The following is a 22,292-nucleotide window of genomic DNA, read 5'->3' on the forward strand; positions in this document are numbered from 1 at the left end:
GCTCTCTTCTGCAGGTTAATACAGCATCACTACATTCACCGATTCTGCTCTCTTCTGCAGGTTAATACAGCATCACTACATTCACCGATTCTGCTCTCTTCTGCAGGTTAATACAGCATCACTACATTCACCGATTCTGCTCCCTTCTGCAGGTTAATACAGCATCACTACATTCACCGATTCTGCTCTCTTCTGCAGGTTAATACAGCATCACTACATTCACCGATTCTGCTCTCTTCTGCAGGTTAATACAGCATCACTACATTCACCGATTCTGCTCTCTTCTGCAGGTTAATACAGCATCACTACATTCACCGATTCTGCTCTCTTCTGCAGGTTAATACAGCATCACTACATTCACCGATTCTGCTCTCTTCTGCAGGTTAATACAGCATCACTACATTCACCGATTCTGCTCCCTTCTGCAGGTTAATACAGCATCACTACATTCACCGATTCTGCTCCCTTCTGCAGGTTAATACAGCATCACTACATTCACCGATTCTGCTCTCTTCTGCAGGTTAATACAGCATCACTACATTCACCGATTCTGCTCTCTTCTGCAGGTTAATACAGCATCACTACATTCACCGATTCTGCTCCTTCTGCAGGTTAATACAGCATCACTACATTCACATTCTGCTCCCTTCTCAGGTTAATACAGCATCACTACTGATTCTGCTCCCTTCTGCAGGTTAATACAGCATCACTACATTCACCGATTCTGCTCTCTTCTGCAGGTTAATACAGCATCACTACATTCACCGATTCTGCTCTCTTCTGCAGGTTAATACAGCATCACCACATTCACCGATTCTGCTCCCTTCTGCAGGTTAATACAGCATCACTACATTCACCGATTCTGCTCCCTTCTGCAGGTTAATACAGCATCACTACATTCACCGATTCTGCTCTCTTCTGCAGGTTAATAGAGCATCACTACATTCACCGATTCTGCTCTCTTCAGCAGGTTAATAGAGCATCACTACATTCACCGATTCTGCTCTCTTCAGCAGGTTAATACAGCATCACTACATTCACCGATTCTGCTCCCTTCTGCAGGTTAATACAGCATCACTACATTCACCGATTCTGCTCTCTTCAGCAGGTTAATACAGCATCACTACATTCACCGATTCTGCTCCCTTCTGCAGGTTAATAGAGCATCAGAATAACCAGCGTCATTAGTTTACCTGTCCGTGGGTGTCTCCTGCTGACTTCCCAGCTTCAAACTTCAGGGCCAGGCCGAAGTCCGCTATGCAGGCTGTCAGGTTGTTCTTCAGAAGCACGTTCTTGCTCTTCATGTCCCTGTCGGAGCCAGAAAGAGAGCGATAAGTAAACCGCAGACAGAGGAACAAGGGGAGTCGGCCTCAATGTTATTGATGCGATGGAATGTATTCATTCTACCGCCCGTAACATATATGTGTGTTTTTGTCCTTGTGCCACCCCCCTCCCTTTATTTAACCAGGTAGGCCAGTTGAGAACAAGTTCTCATTTACAACTGCGACCTGGCCAAGATAAAGCAAAGCAGTGTGACAAAAAAAACACAGAGTTACACGTGGAATAAACAAAACATACAGTCAATAACACAATAGAAAAATCTGTATACAGTGTGTGCAAATGAAGTAAGGGGGTAAGGCAATAAATAGGCCATAGTGACGAAGTAATTACAATTTAGCAATTAACACTGGAGTGATATATGTGCAGATGAGAATGGGCAAGTAGAAATAAGTGGTGTGCAAAAGAGCAGAAAAAAACAAATATGGGGATGAAGTAGGTAGTTGGTTGAATGGGCTATTTACAGATGGGCTGTGTACAGCTGCAGTGATTGGTAAGCTGCTCTGACAGCTGATGCTTGAAGTTAGTGAGGGGAGATATATGTCTCCAACTTCAGCGATTTTTGCAATTCGTTCCGTTTTTGATTCAAGGTAGGGCCGGGCCGAGTCGATACCACCCCTCACCCACCTGTGTGCGACGGCGGGCTTGTGTCCGTCCTTCAGCCCAGGGATGTCCTCGTGGAGATAGGCCAGGCCACGGGCCAAGGTCTGGGAGATGTGGCACAGCTCGTTCCACGACACCACGTTGGCCTTCAGGTAATCAGTCAGAGAGCCCTGTGGGGGAAACACAATTAGTGTTTGTCTTTTTTCTATTCACCCTGCAGGATTGTACGCAGGAAAATGAGGACATCTCTGATTCTGCTACAGCTGTGACATGGGGGCGGTAAAGGAGTTGTAGTAACACTGTCCAACCACTGGAGGGCAGACAACCTGTAGTTGCCAGTCATTGGAAACCTTCTTCGAGGGCTGACCCTGTGCTGCTTCCAGCCTCTCGGTATATGTGTGGCAGAGGAGGCTGATGGGAAGAGCTATAGGGGGATGGGCTTATTGTAATGTCTGGAATGGAATTAACGGAACGGAGTCAAACAAGCGGCACCCATATGTTTGATGTGGAACCATTTATTCCATCCCAGTTGTTACAATAGTCTGTCCCCCTATAGCTCCCCCCCACCAGCCTCCTGTGGTGTGTGGTGTCTGGTCGGTTGGGGTTTTAAGAACAAATAGACCAGGGTTCCCCAACCGGCGACCCGCAGGCCAATTTTATTTGAGACAATGTTTTGAGGGGTCTTTTCAGCTCCAAGTGATTTTATTTTTGGAAATCTCTTCCAAAGTATTCCCACACATAATTGAGAGACATATGCGATTGTATACAAATGTAAGCAAGGTTCAAAAATATGTATTTTTTTGTCAAATATATCTGTTTGGGCTTTTTCTAGTCTACAAATTATTTGTAATTACGTTCCGGCCCACTGATCATCCTGTCAAGAAATAATCGTCCCACAGCTGAATCTAGTTCATGATCCCTGAAATAGACAAATGTAAATTTCAACGGACAATCAAGTTTACGTATTCGTACGTTGTCGTGATAGGCTGTGATGAGCCAGAGGTCTATGTCCATGTTGTTGCCTCTCTTCTCCACACCGATAAAGTGGAGCAGGTTCTCGTGTTTCATCCCACTCAGGCTGTAGATCTCATACTCGTTCTGCCATGAAAGCTTGTCCTGCAGGCAACACCCCAACACACGACATTAGGTTCTCTGTAACTCAGTTGGTAGAGGATGGCGCTTACTACGGCAGGATTGTGGGTTTGATTCCCGGGACCACCCATACGTTAAATGCTTGCACACATGACTAAGTCGCTTTGGATAAAAGCGTCTGTTAAATAATATAAGCTATTAGCTATTTCACCTTGTGTGATGTACAAATATGACATAAATTGAACACGATAACTAATAGAGCTTAACCTCAAATCAATCAATTATTTGTATAAAGTCCTTTTTTTTTTATCTCAACGGTGTACCTCAACTTCCAACTCATACCTGAATGGGGAAGACCTTGACAGCCACGTAGTCGTCGAGGAGCTGAGCCTTCCACACACAGCCGAAGCGCCCCCTGGCTTTGACCTCGATCAACTGCAATGGCTTCTGCCCCATGATGGGCGAGGGAGGGGTGTGTGGCCCCAGTGGGTCCTGTAGCAGAGGGCGGACAGGGAGATAGACAGCAGGTTTGGTACTGGGATCAATGAAAGCACTCATACGCTCTGTACTACCACTGAGCCATCGAGGCGACATACTTGGTGTCGGGGTCAATTCCATTTCAATTCAGTCAATTGATTCAGGAGGTACATTGAAATGCCAATTCCAATTTCCATCATTGCTTCTCAGTTGAGAAGAGCGGAGAGAGAGAGAGAGAACAGGTGCACGCCCTCACAGTGTTCGGTCCCCACATGACAGCGATACGCCGGAATCAAATTCTATTGCATCTAATCAGTTCACGTCATTGCGCTAACAGGAACACTGGGCACATACTTGGGCACATACTTGGGAAGACAGATCATTATATAAAACTTTTAAAAAAGAGTCCAGACTAGACATCGACGAATCTCATCAGGTTGTCATCGGAAAGATTTCTAGCGTGGAAAACTGTATTCGTTAGTCCAGACACAGAGTGGTGTGAACATTTAAAAATAAAAAAAACACTGTCTCCAGGGATCATTCCAGGACAAGGAGAGGGCATTCTACTAGTTATGTGGTCCCGTGTGGCTTAGTTGGTAGAGCAGGGCACTCGCAACGCCAAGGTTGTGAATTCGATTCACACAGGGGATCAGTATGAAAAAAATGAAATGCACTCGCTACTTACTGTAAGTCGCTCGGGATAAGACCGCCTGATAAAACGACTAAAACGCTATAAGTGGAATGCAACGGTGATAGAGGACGCCTCCCTACGCGGCGCACTACTTTTGACCAGGGCCCGTAGGACTCCGGTCAAAAGTAGTGCTCTATACTGTATAGGGAACAGGGCACCTTTTGGGGACGCACCCAGGAGCCTTCCCAAAAATACCTCGAGGCCTTCACAGGGCATTAGCTCGGTCAGTCCTACCGCCTCTTCAAAGACATGGACCAACATCCGCTTTCAATTAGATCCTTCCATGTTATTACAGGTCTATTTGAAGACCAAAGGTATCTCACACAAATCCTCCCACCTAAAATAGAGAGTGAATAAGAGACAGAGGAGAAGAGAGGAGACGTCTGGGACTCGGATGATGCTCGGTAATAAAGAGAGGAGAGGTAGCCTTCAGCCTGAGATTCCTGTGATGCGTCCCAAATGGCTCCCTATTTTCTGAACTACCTTTGACCAAGGCCTATATGGTTCTGATCAAAAGTGGTGCATTATATATAAAATAGGGGGCCATTTGGGATGCCTGCGTGATCTTGGCCGGGTTGAAAACAAGGAGGGCGTGGCAGTGGCTGCTGTCAGAAGTAATGCCGTGTATATAGAGTATTTATATCTGGGTAGTGTATCGCATGAAGAGCAACATGATCACGAGTGGCCTGGATGGGTCAAGCCTCTCCCTCTGGTGATGGCTTTAGGGCAGGGTTAGTCTCATATCAACAACGTGGTAGAGGGGGGGCAAGTGTTACAAATTGTGTGCGTGTGTGTGTTCCAAATATTTAAAAAAATGGGTCAAGTCAGCTGGTCCTCTGGATTAAAACTAATCACTTCCACGTGAGAGAGAGAGAGAGAGAGAGAGAGAGAGAGAGAGAGAGAGAGAGAGAGAGAGAGAGAGAGAGAGAGAGAGAGAGAGAGAGAGAGAGAGAGAGAGAGAGAGAGAGAAAGAGAGAGAGAGAGAGAGAGAGAGAGAAAGAGAGAGAGAGAGAGAGAGAGAAAGAGACAGAGAGAAAGAGAGAGACAGAGACAGAGAGAGAGAGACAGAGAGAGAGAGAGAGAGAGAGAGAGAGAGAGAGAGAGAGAGAGAGAGAGACAGAGAGAGACAGAGAGAAAGAGACAGAGAGACAGAGAGAGAGACAGAGAGAGAGACAGAGAGAGAGACAGAGAGAGAGAGAGACAGAGAGAGAGACAGAGAGAGAGACAGAGAAAGAGAAAGAGAAAGAGAAAGAGAGAGAGAGAGAGAGAAAGAGAAAGAGAAAGAGAGAGAAAGAGAGAGAGAGAGAGAGAGAGAGAGAAAGAGAAAGAGAAAGAGAGAGAGAGAGAGAGACCATATTTGTATTTCAAATTGGTCCAATGCCTCTTTCATCCATGTACTGGCGCAAGACACGGGTTGCATCCCAAAAGGCACTGTATTCCCTACAGAGTGCACTACTTTTGACCAGAACCCTACGGCCCATGGGCAAAAGTATTGCAGTGTTTAGAGAATAAAGGTTTCACTTCAGAGGCAGTCTTTCCGTATTCAGTGGATTCCCACCCCTCTTTCATGTACATGTCGGCACAAGACATCTTAGTGGCAACCCTTGGTTGCATTGCAACAGACAAAAAGTGCTAAATATTATCATCCAAAGTGGACATCCATGCTCATATGATGCATCTTCGACATTGACCGATTCATGCACTTTGATTGGTCATCGGTTGATTCCATTGTATTTTGCATTACAAAGGATTTTTTTAAAAACATGACGTCCATGCAAAAATAGAAAAAAAAGATAAAAATATATCCATAAAAGGCAACAATGACTCACATATAGAGGACATTTCAAAGTTACATAAAAAATTAAAAAAACATCCCAAAGAAATAAAAACAAGAATCGGGAAGCAGTCAGAAATGAAATGGGCCCAGTTATCAAGCTCCCTCCCAACCAAAACCCACTGAAATTGAAAAGTGTTGGAGTTTAATTAAACATATCTTACCTCTATCATTATATGAAAGGCGTGCTTGTAATAGGATAGAAAAGAGGCAAAAATAAATGATTGTTTTCAGTGAGGTTGAAATGGGGGTAGATAAAGGAGCAACAGTCGTGTCCCCGGATGATAGATGACTCTCTCTCTCCCGCTTTCCTCTTGGGCCTGTGTTGTGGAAGCTGTGGGCCCCCACCCTTTTCTTCTCTCTCACCCCTCTCTCCTCCTGGGTCTGGCATGTGAAAGATGTGGCCCTGTGTGTGTAGTCAGCTACTGAATCAATTCCAGCTTCCCCCTGACCTCTCATGGCTGTATGAAAAATAGAGCCCTGATAACAAATATGTGAACAGTATCGCCTGGCGCCGCAGCATGTGATGACCATGTGTTTGTGCTTGTGTGGGAAAGCGAATATATACGGAGTATACAAAACGTGTTTTCCATGACAGAGACTGACCAGTGAGTCCAGGTGAAAGCTATGACCCTATATCGATGTCACCTGTTAAATCCACTTCAATCAGTGTAGATGAAAGGGGAGGAGACCGGTTAAATCAGAGGATTTTTAAGCATTGAACAGGGCTTGGTGGTAGGTGCCAGGCGCACCGACGTGTCAACTGCAACACTGCTGCGTCTTTCACGCTCAACAGTTTCCCGTGTGCATTCAAGAACGGTCCACCTCCCGAAGGACCTTCCAGCCAACTTGACACAACTGTGGGAAGCATTGGAGTCAACATGGGCCAGCATCCCTGTGGAACGCTTTCCACACCTTGTAGAGTCAACATGGGCCAGCATCCCTGTGGAACGCTTTCCACACCTTGTAGAGTCAACATGGGCCAGCATGAACGCTTTCCACACCTTGTAGAGCATCCCTGTGGAAGGCTTTTCAACATGGGCCACACCTTGTAGAGTCAACATGGGCCAGCATCCCTGTGGAACGCTTTACACACCTTGTAGAGTCAACATGGGCCAGCATCCCTGTGGAACGCTTTACACACCTTGTAGAGTCAACATGGGCCAGCATCCCTGTGGAACGCTTTTACACACCTTGTAGAGTCAACATGGGCCAGCATCCCTGTGGAACGCTTTACACACCTTGTAGAGTCAACATGGGCCAGCATCCCTGTGGAACGCTTTACACACCTTGTAGAGTCAACATGGGCCAGCATCCCTGTGGAACGCTTTACACACCTTGTAGAGTCAACATGGGCCAGCATCCCTGTGGAACGCTTTACACACCTTGTAGAGTCAACATGGGCCAGCATCCCTGTGGAACGCTTTACACACCTTGTAGAGTCAACATGGGCCAGCATCCCATCACCTGGAACGCTTTACACACCTTGTAGAGTCAACAGCATCCCTGTCAACACCTTGTAGAGTCAACATGGGCAAGCATCCCTGTGGAAGGCTTTACACACCTTGTAGAGTCAACATGGGCCAGCATCCCTGTGGAACGCTTTCCACACCTTGTAGAGTCAACATGGGCCAGCATCCCTGTGGAACGCTTTACACACCTTGTAGAGTCCATGCCCTGACAAATTGAGGCTGTTCTGAGGGCAAAAAAGGAGGAGATGCAACTCAATATAAGGAAGGTATTCTTAATGTTTTGTACACTCTGTGCAGGCTAGTTTATAAGTTAAAATAATAAAGATAGAGAAGCCATCTCCTTTTCTGCCTGAGCCTTTCTTTTTTATACTCAAACTGTTCTCGTACAGACGTAGGATCTTAATTGCATCACCCCGTTGCAGGAGATCTTTCCTGCGAGGTTTAAAAGTTTGTATTTCGAAATGTCAAGCTTGTTTTTCCCTAACGGGAAATGTATCAACCTCTACAAAAATGTCAATGAATTATAAATCGACATTTCTTGTTGCTGCAGGATTATTTCCCTGCTGTATAGCATACTGGCTCAAATTAAGATACCACATCTGGACGCGGTCGTGATTGTGGCGTCCCTTGAAAGGTTGCCAATCCCTTCTCGCTCACTCTCACTCTGCAACAAAGCACAGTGAAGTGTCCACCTTTAAAAAGGCTCATTCATAATGCAGAGACCTCAGCTCACGTTCAATAGAGTAAGACAGGTGGTGAGGAGAGTGGCTGCAGTGCCCAAGCAGGACAACCCTAAATGACGTCCCTGTCAGAACTAGCCCTGGGGCCTATGCATGCACATCACTGATGCTAGACACTTTGGCAACCTCTAGGACATCGGCCAACAGTTTCCTAGCATTTCCTGTATTCCATTGTTGTATTCGTAACACATAGACGGATGCTCTTTAATGCACACTCTCCGGGCTTTCCTCACCTGTGTGTCACGGCTGCTCGCCTGGCTACAGAAAAAAAAAACACGTGAGGGCAAATGAAATGGGGCGGGGGGGGCTTGTTGTAACCAATCAGACGTGACACGGTGATTAAGAGCCGAAGTGGGCGAGTTTAGTCCGGGTGTCAAGAGATCAGCTGCTCGCGAGGCACGGCAATCAGCACTTCTGTTCAAAGGAAATGTGTTATGGATTAAACATGGACACTTTAAGGGCCCAGGGTTAGAGCCTCCAGGGGAAGGAGGGAGGAAGAGAGGGGAACGGGGGAGAGAGAGAGGGAGTGAGCCTGACTGCATTATTTATTCGTTTGTGCTTTTCCCCTCACTGTCCCTTTCAGGGCAAAACCGCACACAGGGTGCTCTCCCCTCCATGGCATCGTGGCCACGTAGTGCTGGGCTAGGGAGGCCAGAATAGTCCCAGCTCACCCCAGAAATAGATGACAAACACAGGGAGCCTGGCCCTGGGATGGAGGTGGAGGAGTGGGGTCAGGACACACTGTTCTGTATGACGCAGTAATCACAGGAACCAAACATTTCACGGCATCGCGGGCTCCCTCTCAAACACACTGCACAGGGCAACAGGCGGAGGGAAGGCCGTGGCAGTGTTCTGGTGACATTTGTGTTGATTGAACGGCAGCTCACAAAGAGCTGTACAGGAGCAGGCTTGAGAGAGCCACCCTTCTCCGACCTATGACCACAGAGCCCTATCCTCAGTGAGCCTAACCAGGGTGAACAAACGACAGCTTTGTGTTTGTCCATCGTGTGCCTGTGTGTATGGCCACAGTAGTGGCTGGAGCACTAAGCAGATACACATTTCACAGTATTAGTGGCAGGCGGTGCCCACGTACACTGCAGGGAACACACACGCACACACACACACACTGCCGCACGCGGTCTGAGTTGGGGCTAGGCTTCCTGTCACTCTCCAGCTAATCACATTTGTGTTCGCTTCAGATCAGCAAGTTCCAATGTTCTCTTCTGCCATCCGTTGTTTTGCATCCGTTTCTCTTGCCAATGTTTGTGAGTCACTCCTATATCAAGATTAAAATTCCAAGCAGTGAGGGGTACCTCTTGTGTTTTTTCTGTACAGCCGAGACAAGTATGACGAATCATCGGACACACACACACACACACACACACACACACACACACACACACACACACACACACACACACACACACACACACACACACACACACACACACACACACACACACACACACACACACACACACACACACACACACACACGTCTTACCTGTGTTGGCACCAGGACGGGCGGGTATGCCAGCTTGTGATGACGGTACATCCAGAAGGAGAAGAGGACGATGGCGGCGATGCCCATAATGGGCACCAGAGAGTACAGCAGAGTGTTGAACAGCTGAGGCTTCTGGTGAAACGGGTTGGAGGTCGCTGTGGACGGGGAACCAGGGGGGAGGAGGAGGGGGGGAGGGAGATGTGGAGAGAATACACCTTTATACAGGAATGTAAACGTGCATAGTTCGCCTCCCCCCTATTGTCATCACACCATACACAATGGTATCAGAAGACTAGTAGTGAAACACTCTAAAAATAGTTCCCAACAAAGCTCAACACATCTGGGTCGCTTCAACAAAATCCTCTAAATAGGGAGATTAACAGTTACATGCAGTTCATGAGAACGTAAGCCAGCCGCCAAAAATAACCCCTGAAACAACCAAGTGGCCCCCATAGAGAGGACAGTGGCCAGCCTGGACACAGAGTTTCAAATTAAAGCAGTAGATCTCTGGGCCCTGGTAAAGTAGAACACCTTGTGTCTCTAGTGTTTGTGGGGGAATATGCCTCAGTGCCTCTTGGGTTATTATTGGGTTATTCTTACTGACTGATCGTCTGTGTTCGGCTGGACAACTGACAAGAGGAGGATGCGACATTACATCAGCTTCCGTGAACTTACATGACGACTTACTTTGGACAGCCTGCGCGTCGGGGCTGTAGAGGAACTTGTCGTTACACATGTTGCCTTCGCAGCAGCAAAAGAAGACGTCCGGACTCTCTTTCGTCTCCACACATTCGCTACTGCAGCAGAGAGAGAGAGAGAGAGAGAGAGAGAGAGTACGAGAGAGCGAGAGAGAGCGAGAGAGGAAGAAAGAAACGAACACCTCCGTCACAAAGGTAGAGAGATGAGCGCTGGCAGCCCTCCACTGAACCGATCCCCCTCCTTCTCTCTCTGGGGAGGACAAACTACATCTTTACAGGAAGGGACAAACAACCACTCTAAAAGCCCATTTATGCTTGATCTGAAAATGTGGTCGGAGGCGCCGTATGGATGGCCCGACGCAATCGCGGAGCCTCCGGAGGCACGCAGAGGCCAAATTGAGCTCCGCACCGCATCGCCATGCGCCTCTCAAATTCTGTAACAATGCGGAGGGCTCCGTATGGTGCCGCATTGACATGATTGGTTGACTGCAGGTGAGGGCGGGAGGTCCTGTATAAACACAAACTCACTTCCTTCAAAACAGCTTTGGGCTGCTCGGTGAAGAGCAAGTGTGAATGCCCTGACTTCTGCAGTGGCCGTATCAACGTAAACTCTGCACGGCCAATGCAGAAGTCTGATTGACCACGCAGTGCCTTTAAAGATGTACTAAGTCAACCGTCATACAAAGGACAGTATGACCTAAACTAATAAGTGTTGGTCACCATCTGCAAGAAAGGACTGAAGTACAGTGCTTCAGACCACCAACCCTTAAACTTAACCACTAGGCCCGAAGTCTAATAAGAATATATGCCATTTAGCAAACACCTTTTTCGTGCTTACATTTTCATATGTCGCAGGTCCCGGGAATCAAACCCACTATCCTGGCATTACAAGCGCCATGCTCTACTAACTGAGCGACAGATGACCACTAAGCCCTACATCTACCGTTTTGCCTCAGAATAAGACACGACCTAACCTGTCATAACAGTTGACATCGTCCAGCCAGCAGCCCTGCTTGACGATCTCGATGGTTCCCGAGGTGTTTTTCCAGGTGGCGAAGCAGTGGAGCCTCTTGTCCTTGTCTCCGTAGCAAGGCTCGATGCCACTGCGGTTGGTTCGCTCCTTCTCCCAGCTGGAGTTGTAGTAAACGCACTCCTGTGTCTCCGAGCGACCCAGGATTGCACCTACGGGACATAGCAAGAGATACACCAGCAGAACAAGTCATTCACAGCCTGTATTCTACATACGTTACAGCCTGTATTCTACCTACGTTACAGCCTGTATTCTACCCACGTTACAGCCTGTATTCTACCTACGTTACAGCCTGTATTCTACCTACGTTACAGCCTGTATTCTACCTACGTTACAGCCTGTATTCTACCTACGTTACAGCCTGTATTCTACATACGTTACAGCCTGTATTCTACATACGTTACAGCCTTATTCTACATACGTTACAGCCTTATTCTACATACGTTACAGCCTGTATTCTACATATGTTACAACCTGTATTCTACATACGTTACAGCCTGTATTCTACATACGTTACAGCCTGTATTCTACATACCTTACAGCCTGTATTCTACATACGTTACAGCCCTATTCCACATACGTTACAGCCTGTATTCTACATACATTACAGCCTGTATTCTACATACATTACAGCCTTATTCTAAAATTGATCAAATCAAAAATGTTCATCTACACACAATACACCATAATGACAAAGCAAAAAATGTTTTGTTTTGGAATTGTTAGCACTTTTTTTTTTAAATACAAAAATACCTTTTTTAAATAAGTATTCAGACCTTTTGCTATGAGTCTCGAAATTGAGCTCAGGTGTATCCTGTTTCCATTGACCATCCTTGAGATGTTTCTACAACTTGATTGGAGTCCACCTGTGGTATATTCAATTGATTGGACATGCTTTGGAAAGGCACACACTATAGGGTCCCACAGCTGCATAGTCCCACAGTTGACAGAGGAAGAAACCAAGCCATGAGGTCAAAGGACTTGTCCGTAGAGCTCCAAGAAAGGATTGTGTCGAGGCACATATCTGGGGAAGGGTACCCAAAAGGTTCTGCAGCATTGAAGGTCCCCAAGAACACAGTGTCTTCCATCATTCTTAAATGGAAGTTTGGAACCACCAAGACTCTTCCTAGAGCTGGCCGCCCTGCCAAACTGAGCAATCTGGGGAGAAGAGCCTTGGTCAGGGAGGTGACCAAGAACTCGACGGTCACTCTGACAGAGCTCCAGAGCTCCTCTGTGGAGATGGGAGAACCTTCCAGAAGGACAACCATCTCTGCAGCACTCCAACAATCAGGCCTTTAAGGTAGAGTGGCCAGACCGAAGCCACTCCTCAGTAAAAGGCACATGACAGCCCGCTTGGAGTTTACCAAAAGGTACCTAAAGGACTCTCAGACCATGAGAAACAAGATTCTCTGGACAACGGCTTCAGGACAAGTCTCTGAATGTCCTTGAGTGGCCCCTCCAGAGCTCGGACTTGCACCTGATTGAACATCTCTGGCGAGACCTGAATATAGCTGTGCAGCGACGCTCCCCAGCCAACCCGACAGAGAATGGGAGAAACTCCCCAAAATACAGGTGTGCCAAGCTTGTAGGGTCATATCCAAAGAAGATGCAAGGCTGTAATCACTGTCAAAAGGTGCTTCAACAAAATAGTATTTCAGGGTTTTTTTTTACTCTAAAAAACAGTTTTTGCTTTGTAATTATGGTGTTTTGTCTGTAGATTGATGAAGGGGGAAAAACAATTTATTAAATGTTAGAATAAGGTTGTCATGTAACAAAATGTGGAATAAGACAATGTGTCTGGATACTTAACGAATGCACCGTACAAACATAGGCTAACCGAGCTCATAACAGGGCAGCGATGGCCTCAACGAGTGTTCATTCATGTCATGTGTTCAGTTCATAGGACAGTAGTGTACAGTCAAACAGGGCTGCTTTTACTATCTGACTGATTGATTAACTGACGGGAGGCTAAATGTGGCATATAGCCTGGGTGTCCTTAAAAGACACAGGCCGATGCCGTGCGCACACAGGAAAACAACACGTGCATTTTGAAATAGAACAGCTAGGCTATTGATGTGCACAGCAGCTTCCATGTAACTGAGGTCGGGGTCTAACTTTAGCTACGTCATGTATTTTTCAGCAGGGCACTGACTGAATCAGGCAGGCTGAACTAAAAACGGGCTACAGAAGTCAAGTGCTTTGGGCCAGAGTCATGCTGCTGCAGTGGTAGGTCGTTTTAAACGCCTACGTAAACAGCATCCAGGCTGAGGGCACATTCTACCAAAATGGCGGTGGTTAAGGTGAGTTTCCCCCTTTCTATGTAAAAGCGCTTTGAGTACCTCGATTCGTGGGAAGGAGCCATTTAAATCCAATCCTCACCTTTGGTGTGCTTTGCACTTGCCTCACACAGTTAGAGAACTGCACACACACGAGGGGAGGGGGGCAAAGTCCAGCAATAATCATTAAGGGAGGGGCTTTGCCTCTGATGCATGGGGGATTTGTTCATTCGATATATAAGTGGTCAAAAAAGATGATTCCATACAAACAGACCTCAGTTTCCACCTATTAAACAGGTGAAACAAAATTGTTCCAGAGGGTAAGAGAAGGAGTACTGCACTCAATGCTCTGTCCTACTGCTCTCAATGCTCTGTCCTACTGCTCTAAGCTACCATTCTTCCAGTGGGAATCCTCTAATTCCCGCCTCACAACCCTGAGAAGACCCATGTTCGGGAACCAGACTCCCGACCCTGGTCCTCCTGCCGCCTCAGCTTGCTCTGGTTGGTTCTCTCACTCAGGAGCTAAGAACAGCTCTGGCAGTGGGCTGTGCCGCTCTGTGCCCAGGCTGTAGGCCACTGTAGGGCCGTTTGTATCCCCTGGCAGCCTGCCTCTCTGGTCTCTCATACCCTGGCTCGGCTTGGCAGACCTGGGCTCAACAACACCACGTCACTGCCTCACTCACAGCCTGCCAGGACTGCTGTGTGTGGGTGGGAGGCCAAACTCTCTCCTCACAGGGATGAAAGGCAATGCTGGGAATCAGGTGCAGGTGGTTCTCTCTTCCTGTATACAAGAATATGCTGTTTTATGGAAGCCTTTGGGCAATTCCATGGTAACGAAATGACGCTTTTGACTCAGGAGTTCTCACTTGAAATGTATGCTAAACAAAAAAAATGAGAATTATGGTAGAATCTCCCTCTATTTATGCACGTTTTCCAAAAACTCTTAAAAATCAGTTCCGAATTAAGATTGCAAAATGTCTGCAGAGAGAATGTGGTGTCAGCTATGACATGATACCAGTTTATTCTGGTTATTGACCTACGGTAGGTAGTAAGTGGATTTACATCTGGTAACGGAATTACGAGAGAGGCAGAAAGAGAGAGAGGGAGAGTGGGGAGGTTGTCCAGACGGTTTTCACAGTCTTGCGTTGGCCACCAGGCAACAGAAGAAGAAAAAAACAGTTATGAGCTGAACATAACAGTATGCCAGTGGAAGGGAGAACAGTAGCAGTAGAGGAACCTTGACTAAGGTTCCTCAGTCAAGCAGTGAATATCAAACACAGATTCAACCACAAAGACCAGGGAGGTTTTCCAATGCCTCACAAAGGAGGGCACCAATCGGTAGTGATTGATCATGGTGATGTTATTACACTTTGGATGGTGTATCACCCAGTCACTAGAAAAATACAGGCCTCCTTCCTAACGCAGTTGCTGGAGAGGAAGGAGATTTCACTCAGGGATTTCACCATCAGGTCAACGGTGACTTTAAAACAGTTAAAGAGTTTAATGGCTGTAAAGAAAACTGAGGATGGATCCACAACATTATAGTTACTCCACAATACTAACCTAAATGACAGAGTGAAAAGAAGGAAGCCTGTACAGAATGAAAATATTCCAAAACATGCATCGTGTTTTCAATAAGACACTAAGGTAAAACTGCAAAAAATGTGGCAAAGGAATTAACTTAATAGAAATCATTATGTTAGGGGCAAATCCAACACAACACATCACTGAGTACCACTCTTCATACAGTATTTTCAAGCATGGTGGTAGCTGCATCATGTTATGGGTATGCTTATCATCGGCAAGGACTAGGGAGTTTGTTTGGGATAAAAAATAATAATGGAATAGAGCATTCCAATTGACACTGGGACACAAATTCACCTTTCAGCAAGACAATAACCTGAAACACAAGGACAAATATACACTGGAGTTGCTTACCAAGAAGACATTGAATGTTCCTGAGTGGCCTAGTTACAGTTTTGACATAAATAGCTTTAAAATCTCTGGCAAGACTTGAAAAAGGCTGTCTAGCAATGACCAACAAGCAACTTGACAGAGCTTGAAGTTTAAAAATAATAATGTACAAATATATAGTAAAATCCAGGTGTGCAAAGCTCTTAGGGACTTACCCAGAAAGACTCGGCTGTAATCGCTGCCAAAGGTGATTCTAGCATGTATTGACTCGTGTCAATACAATTGGGGTGTCAATACGTATGTAAATGATATATTTATGTATTTAATTGAATAGATTTGCAAACATTTCTAAAAACATGTTTTCCATTTGTCATTATGGGGTATTGTGTGTAGATGGGTGAAAAAAAAAGTATATTTCATCCATTTTGAATTCAGGATGTAACAACAAAATGTGGAATAAATCAAGGGGTATGAATACTTTCTGAAGGCATCTTACTGTGATTGTTTACAAGTAAAATGGTAATAAAAAAAATAGCATCACAGCAAAGAGCAATTTCTCAAGCAATAATTTTTCTAGGACTGTAGGAGTGGTTTGAGTGGAGAGGGATGTGCTGTATTTTTATTTTATTTTATTTTTTTTACCTTTATTTAACCAGGCAAGTTAGTTAAGAACATATTCTTATTTTCAATGACGGCCTGGGAACAGTGGGTTAACTGCCTGTTCAGGGGCAGAACGACAGATTTGTACCTTGTCAGCTCGGGGGTTTGAACTCGCAACCTTCCGGTTACTAGTCCAACGCAGCTACGCTGCAGAGAGGTTTTTAACTCTTTCTTATTGGCCTAATAAACACATGGTGATGTCACCATGGAAGGCCAAAACTCAATCTCACCAAAACTGGCTGAAATTTTAGCAGTCTTTTTAAACGCTCTTACACTAAAAGGAACTTTTATAAAATGTCATAATATTATTCCAACCTCAGTGTGGAAATATATATAAAAACACAAGAAAATCTCATTTCCGACTGCACTGCCTTTAACCTCTACGGGATCGGTGTCTCTTAACAGGGACAGTTGTTGCTAACATGTGCTATTGTGACTAGAATGACGTTGTAAACAACAGCCAACTTTCCGGGACATGGACATGTCTTATATGGGCAGAAATCTTATATTCTTGTTAATCTAACTGCAGTGTCCAATTTACAATAGCTATTACAGGGGAAATAATAGCATGCTATTGTTTGAAGAGAATGTACAAAAACAAAACTCATCACGGCAACTGGTTCGATACACACACCTCTGAAGGTAAATAATGTACTTACATTCAGTAATCTTGCTCTGATTTGTCATCCTGAGAGTCCCAGAGATAGAAATGTAGCATAGTTTGTTTAAAAAAATACATTTTTATATTCAAATGTAGGAACAAGGTTCTGCAGTTTGAACCCCTGCATCATTTTCTAGTTAAATTTTTTTTTTATGGATAGCCAGGGTTATAGTCAGACATCAACACAAACAAAGCTTGAGTTTAGTGAGTCCGCTAGATCAGAGACAGTAGAGATGACCAGGGATGTTCTCTTGATAAGTGTGTGAATTAGACCGTTCAAAATGTAACGAGTACTTTTGGGTGTCAGGGAAAATGTATGGAGTAAAAAGTACACCATTTTCTTCAGGAATGTAGTAAAAAAAGTTGTCAAAAAATAAGTAAAGTAAAGTATAGATACCCCAAAAAACGACTTAAGTAGTACATAAGTATTTTAACTCAAGTACTTTACACCACTGATGTCGTCTATGACTCCCATTCCATTCGTTTGACCAGAAATCAAAGCCTTATCTTACTCCTCATTTTTAGGATCGAAAACGCTTGAAAAAGATCAACACAATGCCTCAACTCCTCAAATATAGACTAGCTTTCATTTGACACCCAATTGGACATGCTCTATCGTGCTCATGGGTCCTTTTTTTAGATGGAAAATACCCTCTACATAAATTAGCCAATGGAGCTCTACAGCACAAACTATGCAATATTGCACACAATGTCCATGCATCCCGTAGGCTCAGTTGGAACACTAGACTACTGAACAGAATAGAAGCAAAACACTTCCGACAGAAATGCTCAATCAATCTCCCGACTCGATCGCTAGTTACAGCTCCTTCAGATCCCAATCAGGGTGAGTGCATAGCATAGCCCACACAAAGGGGCACATATGCCTTAAGAACACATTCCCTCCCACACAAACAGCACACAGCAGCACTGCGTCCCAAATGGCACCCTATTCCCTACATAGCGCGCTATTTTCGAACCAGGGCCTCTGGTCAAAAGTAGTGCGCTATGTAGGGAATAGGGGGGGGGGGGGGCATTTGTGACACATTTTAAGCTTCACGGTACTGAGCAACGCTTTGCTAGAACAACATGAAAAGTGTTGAAAAAGGACAATGTATGTGTCTGCAGAGAGATAATATATGGGTGGGAGTGAGAAACTTCTCGGAAACATCTCAAAGAATTTCAGAATGACTCAATTAGTCATTTGTTGAAGTGATTTGTGGGATTCAGGTTCAACTCAAGATGAAACAAATGATGGGTGGATGTTTATGGCGTCATTCCTTTTCCTTACGAAATACTGCAACGAGGATTTCCGGGCAGGCGTGGGTATGAATAAACATTCGACAGAATAAACAGGCCACAATAAAACAAACAGCCTGAAAACGAACCAAACAGTTTATAAATGTAATATCCAGAGATTGAAATAGAATGACTGCAGTCCAGGCACACTGTTTAAAACCAAACCATTCCGAACCACAAGCCTCTGTTATAAACAGAACAGACACGTGTGACATGTTTTCAATGAAAGTAGTTCATCCTTCTGTTCAACAAGAGTCATCCGCCGGAATTAATGTAATCCACAAAACATGTAACAGAATAGTCACAACACTTTGCAAAACTAGCCTGGAGGAACCATATGGTTTCAAGCCTCATCATAATCGGAGCTGGTTTTTTTGTGGTTAGCCAAAACAACACTCGAGAGCCAGGCATTCAGACTTAACAAAAACATCCCTCACCACAGGTTTACAATGAGCTAACCCGCAAACCTCTGTCAACTCATGATCCCTTGTTAGAAGGAGCTGTCGTTGAAGTGTTAAGATAACACAATGTCGGAGGAAATGTCAATATACAGAAGTCTTTGCGCTACAGAAGACATGGTGGTGGTACTACTGTACACGGAGAGAGCCCAGCGCTGCTCACAACAATGCTAACTCTGATTTGCCTCCAGCTCAGAGTGTAGCCTAACTATCACTCTTCCCTGAGTGCTCTCCATTTCTAGCTTGGAAAACATCTTTGTCCTCAGATGTACTGAAACACGCCCACAGTATAAACATCAACGGAGGTTGAGAGAACATTCATTGGCTACCTTCAGGACAAGCAGATGCAAAGTGAACATTGCCCACCAGACGACCTCTCATTCCCCACTCAACCTAAACGCAATCCAATGGTCGTGGTTTAGATAGACAGGGCCATTGCCTTTTATGTACAAGCACACTGACTGACTGGCAGGCTGGTGGACTGCAGTACAGGGAGTGAGTCTGGACTTGGCAGCCTCACCAAAGGCTCCCAGACACCCAGCCTGCCTGACTTGCTGCCAGTCCAGAAGCCAAAAGGTGATGCTGGGACTGAGAAGGTAATCATATGAGCTTGAGGCCCGGAGCACTTCAGAGTTAAAGGGCTCCGCTCAGTCCAGTGGCTCTGGGACGGGTCTGAGAGACAGACAGGCAGCATGGATGGATGGGCGAGAGAGCGATAGTGAGAGGAGAGAGAGAGAGCAGCATCTGAAGATTTGAGGCAATTCTACACATTTTGTAATTTTGTAATATCTGAATGAGAATGACTAACAAAATCAATGTGGCCCCCCTAGAGATCATAGCCCCTGGGCAGGTGCCCGGTTGGTATTCGACCATGATTAATACAAGTTTGGATAGCTGGCCAGACTAACTACCAATCTAAAAATGGTTAGTCGACATGGCTAATTGAGTGACGTAAGAGAAAAACTGCTGATACACAACCACATGTCGAAATTGCACTTTGTCTATTCTATTATTCTTACTCTCAACAGTAAGTTGAGACCCTTACTGAGATCCTTAACCTCACAGAAATGTCACTTATGTCTCTTACGTCAGGAACCGGCCCTGCATGGGGGACCTCCTGTACTGCTGTGTGTGTGTAAACCAAACTATTCATTGAACACTTGGCATAGTCATAGCACAGGGTGGAATTGCTCATGTCGTTGACGAAATTAAATAAATCATTTACTAACTGCCGTAAGCAGAGATTAAAATGATTAGCTGGGATGCGTTTGTTCAGAGACCGTAGGTTATGTGTTGGCTGTTGGAATCTTGCAAGAATATTAAAATCGGCACAAAGACACAGAGCAAATATCCTAGCGAATAATGATTATTGACGATTCGCTTGTTGATTTTGTGAGAGATTGGCCTACAGAACGCAAATAAACTCCACGCAGAATTGCTTCAAGCTGGGTGCGTCTTTACCCTTAGAAAAAAAAACAATCCCTGTTCTCGTGATGATGCCCAGCGCTAAGAAGGAGTGAAACGGAATTCATTTGAGAAATCGCCAGAGTGAGTCATTAATTCAGTCGTGAGTCATTAATTCAGTTCACAACATTACACCAGCCTTTACAGAGGACTGATTTCAGTGGTCACTCAAGGATAAACTGGAGTGAAGAATGTATTTTTACTCCATTTTCGCCCCAATTCCATGACATCCAATTGGTAGTTACAGTCTTGTCCCATTGCTGCAACTCCCGTACGGACTCGGGAGAGGCGAAGGTCCAGAGCCGTGCGTCCCCCCGAAACACAGCCCTGCCAAACCGCACTGCCTCTTGACACACTGCTCGCTTAAGCCGGATGCCAGCAGCACCAACGTGTCGGAGGAAACACCGTACAACTGGCGACCAAAGTCAGCGTGCATGCTCCAAACCCTCCCCTAACCCGGGCGACGCAGGGCCCAATTGTGCGCCGCCTCACGGGTCTCCCAGTTGCGGCCGGCTGCGACACAGCCTGGAATCGAACCTGAGTCTGTAGTGACGCCTCAAGCACTAGCGATGCAGTGCCTTAAGACCGCTGCGCCACTCGGGAGAACCTGAAGAAGGGTTTTAACAGAGTGTTGGCTGCTGCCTTTACCTTTCCTTTCTGATTTAGAAGTAACTGACTGAGGAGAAGCCATAACGTAGATGGAACTAAGAGACGAGAGAAGTTAAGAGCCTCAACTCGGGGACTTGGTATCTAGCACGTACCACTCTGTGAGGGACTGGCAGGGGTGATTGTCCCTAAAAGACAGGTGTTGAGGTCGGAAATATGGTTATTTTGAAAAAAAAAATATATATATATCCGAGGTAGGCTCTCAGGCTAGCCAGTTTCTGCAAGCGTCACTAATGTTTCTCAGTAGCTGGAGTGTAGATCAGTCCTGAATCAATTTCATGTTCAGCTTACCAAGCCTTCAGGTAACCTCCCCTCAGGCAATGCTGCCAGTGTACAGGAATGGAAAGAAGTTCAACGGTAATGATTTTACCTCCAAAAGCACTGGAGCTAGCCAAAGGCAAGAGTGCAGAGGTCTCACAACACTTAGCACTGGCTTGGTGGGGAGAGTAGTGGGCATGGGTGAGAAATACTTATTCAAGTTCAGGTACTACCTTCCCGTTTCACTCAGTTACTTTGGATCTTGTTCTAGCGTTTTGTTCCTACTGAATTACAACCCAGGTTCTCTGCAGTTGACCAGGAGCACGTTTACCACTACAACATTCTAGCTGGACGAGTGACTTGTCAAACTGAACAATTGGGCCAATTACAGCCAGCTGTTTTGTCTGGTTTGGTGTCACAGCAGCTGCCGAGGCTCGTAGCTGATACGCAGAAAGCATCGCAATTAGCACCCTTTCCCCTATATAGTGCCTTACGAGTGACCCGGGCCCCATTAGAGCTGCGTGGTTGAAACACTGCTTACTTCTGCAGAGCTGAGATCCTACGGAGTCAGCACTAATTGTACTGACAGTTTATATATAGCCTGATGTTTCTTTTCCCAGGGCCATCATGCTTTCACGTGACGTTAGGGAAAACCCTTTACGTCAGGCATTCTAGGGTCCAGTTTAGATAAATAAAGCAGTGTCAGGAAGCGGAGTAGCAGACGCCTGAAGAAATTGGTTTTCTTTTCTTTCTCTTCTCGGCGATGTCGAGAGTACCGGGGCGTCGTATTACAATACCACCAACAACAACGGACAGGAAAATGATATGGGGCGTAAAGAGGGGTCCCTTAAACAGCTCTACTGACAACCGGGGAGCTGTTACACTCAGTTGACTCCTTCGACCCAATAACTGTTCGACACAATTACAACCAGCTTGAGTATGTCGATGCAGCCTTATCTGATTAAGAAAAACCTTCAGTAAGATCTGTAACGCATAGAACAGAACCCGTCTCTCACCACAGCCGCTGTGGAGGACCCGGAGTCTGGCGATTGAGACTACGGATATACCTCCTCTATCCTGGACATTGCACCCACTGAATAACATGCCCGTGTTCTGCCATGATCAACGACATAGGAGGAGCTATGGAAAAACACTGGGCC

The 22,292-nt window shown here is 45.7% G+C and overlaps 2 protein-coding genes across 6 annotated transcripts in view; both read right to left on the minus strand.

Moving 5' to 3' along the window:
- Positions 1-22,292, minus strand: part of LOC118370160 (activin receptor type-2A-like) — a 39,827-nt gene that overhangs the window by 4,941 nt on the left and 12,594 nt on the right. Inside the window, exons 2-8 of one of the 2 annotated variants that reach the window (XM_052499078.1) lie at positions 11,424-11,631; positions 10,427-10,548; positions 9,752-9,906; positions 3,376-3,525; positions 2,914-3,057; positions 1,966-2,111; positions 1,194-1,308 (exon numbers count right to left, since the gene is read on the minus strand). In XM_052499078.1, coding sequence (XP_052355038.1) covers positions 1,194-1,308; positions 1,966-2,111; positions 2,914-3,057; positions 3,376-3,525; positions 9,752-9,906; positions 10,427-10,548; positions 11,424-11,631 — 1,040 coding nt within the window. The remainder of the gene's footprint in view (positions 1-1,193; positions 1,309-1,965; positions 2,112-2,913; positions 3,058-3,375; positions 3,526-9,751; positions 9,907-10,426; positions 10,549-11,423; positions 11,632-22,292) is intronic. The other variant, XM_052499079.1, reaches the window with a different exon arrangement.
- On the minus strand, positions 6,230-8,487 carry LOC127916659 (uncharacterized). Of its 4 annotated transcripts, none has more exons than XR_008095462.1 (4): positions 7,648-8,487; positions 7,229-7,468; positions 7,084-7,131; positions 6,230-6,950 (listed from the first exon to the last, which is right to left on the minus strand). XR_008095462.1 is itself a non-coding variant. In XM_052499081.1 (4 exons), the coding sequence occupies exons 1-4, from the start codon at positions 7,707-7,709 to the stop codon at positions 6,731-6,733; spliced, it is 618 nt and encodes a 205-aa protein (XP_052355041.1). In that variant the 5' UTR covers positions 7,710-8,487; the 3' UTR covers positions 6,230-6,730. The 4 variants fall into 4 exon arrangements, 2 of the variants coding, with proteins under 2 accessions (XP_052355041.1, XP_052355040.1); XM_052499081.1 differs by having other exon boundaries at positions 7,084-7,179; XM_052499080.1 differs by having other exon boundaries at positions 7,084-7,179; positions 7,600-8,487.

The sequence above is a fragment of the Oncorhynchus keta genome, chromosome 37, assembly GCF_023373465.1.
Source record: "Oncorhynchus keta strain PuntledgeMale-10-30-2019 chromosome 37, Oket_V2, whole genome shotgun sequence".
Taxonomy (NCBI): Eukaryota; Metazoa; Chordata; class Actinopteri; order Salmoniformes; family Salmonidae; genus Oncorhynchus; species Oncorhynchus keta.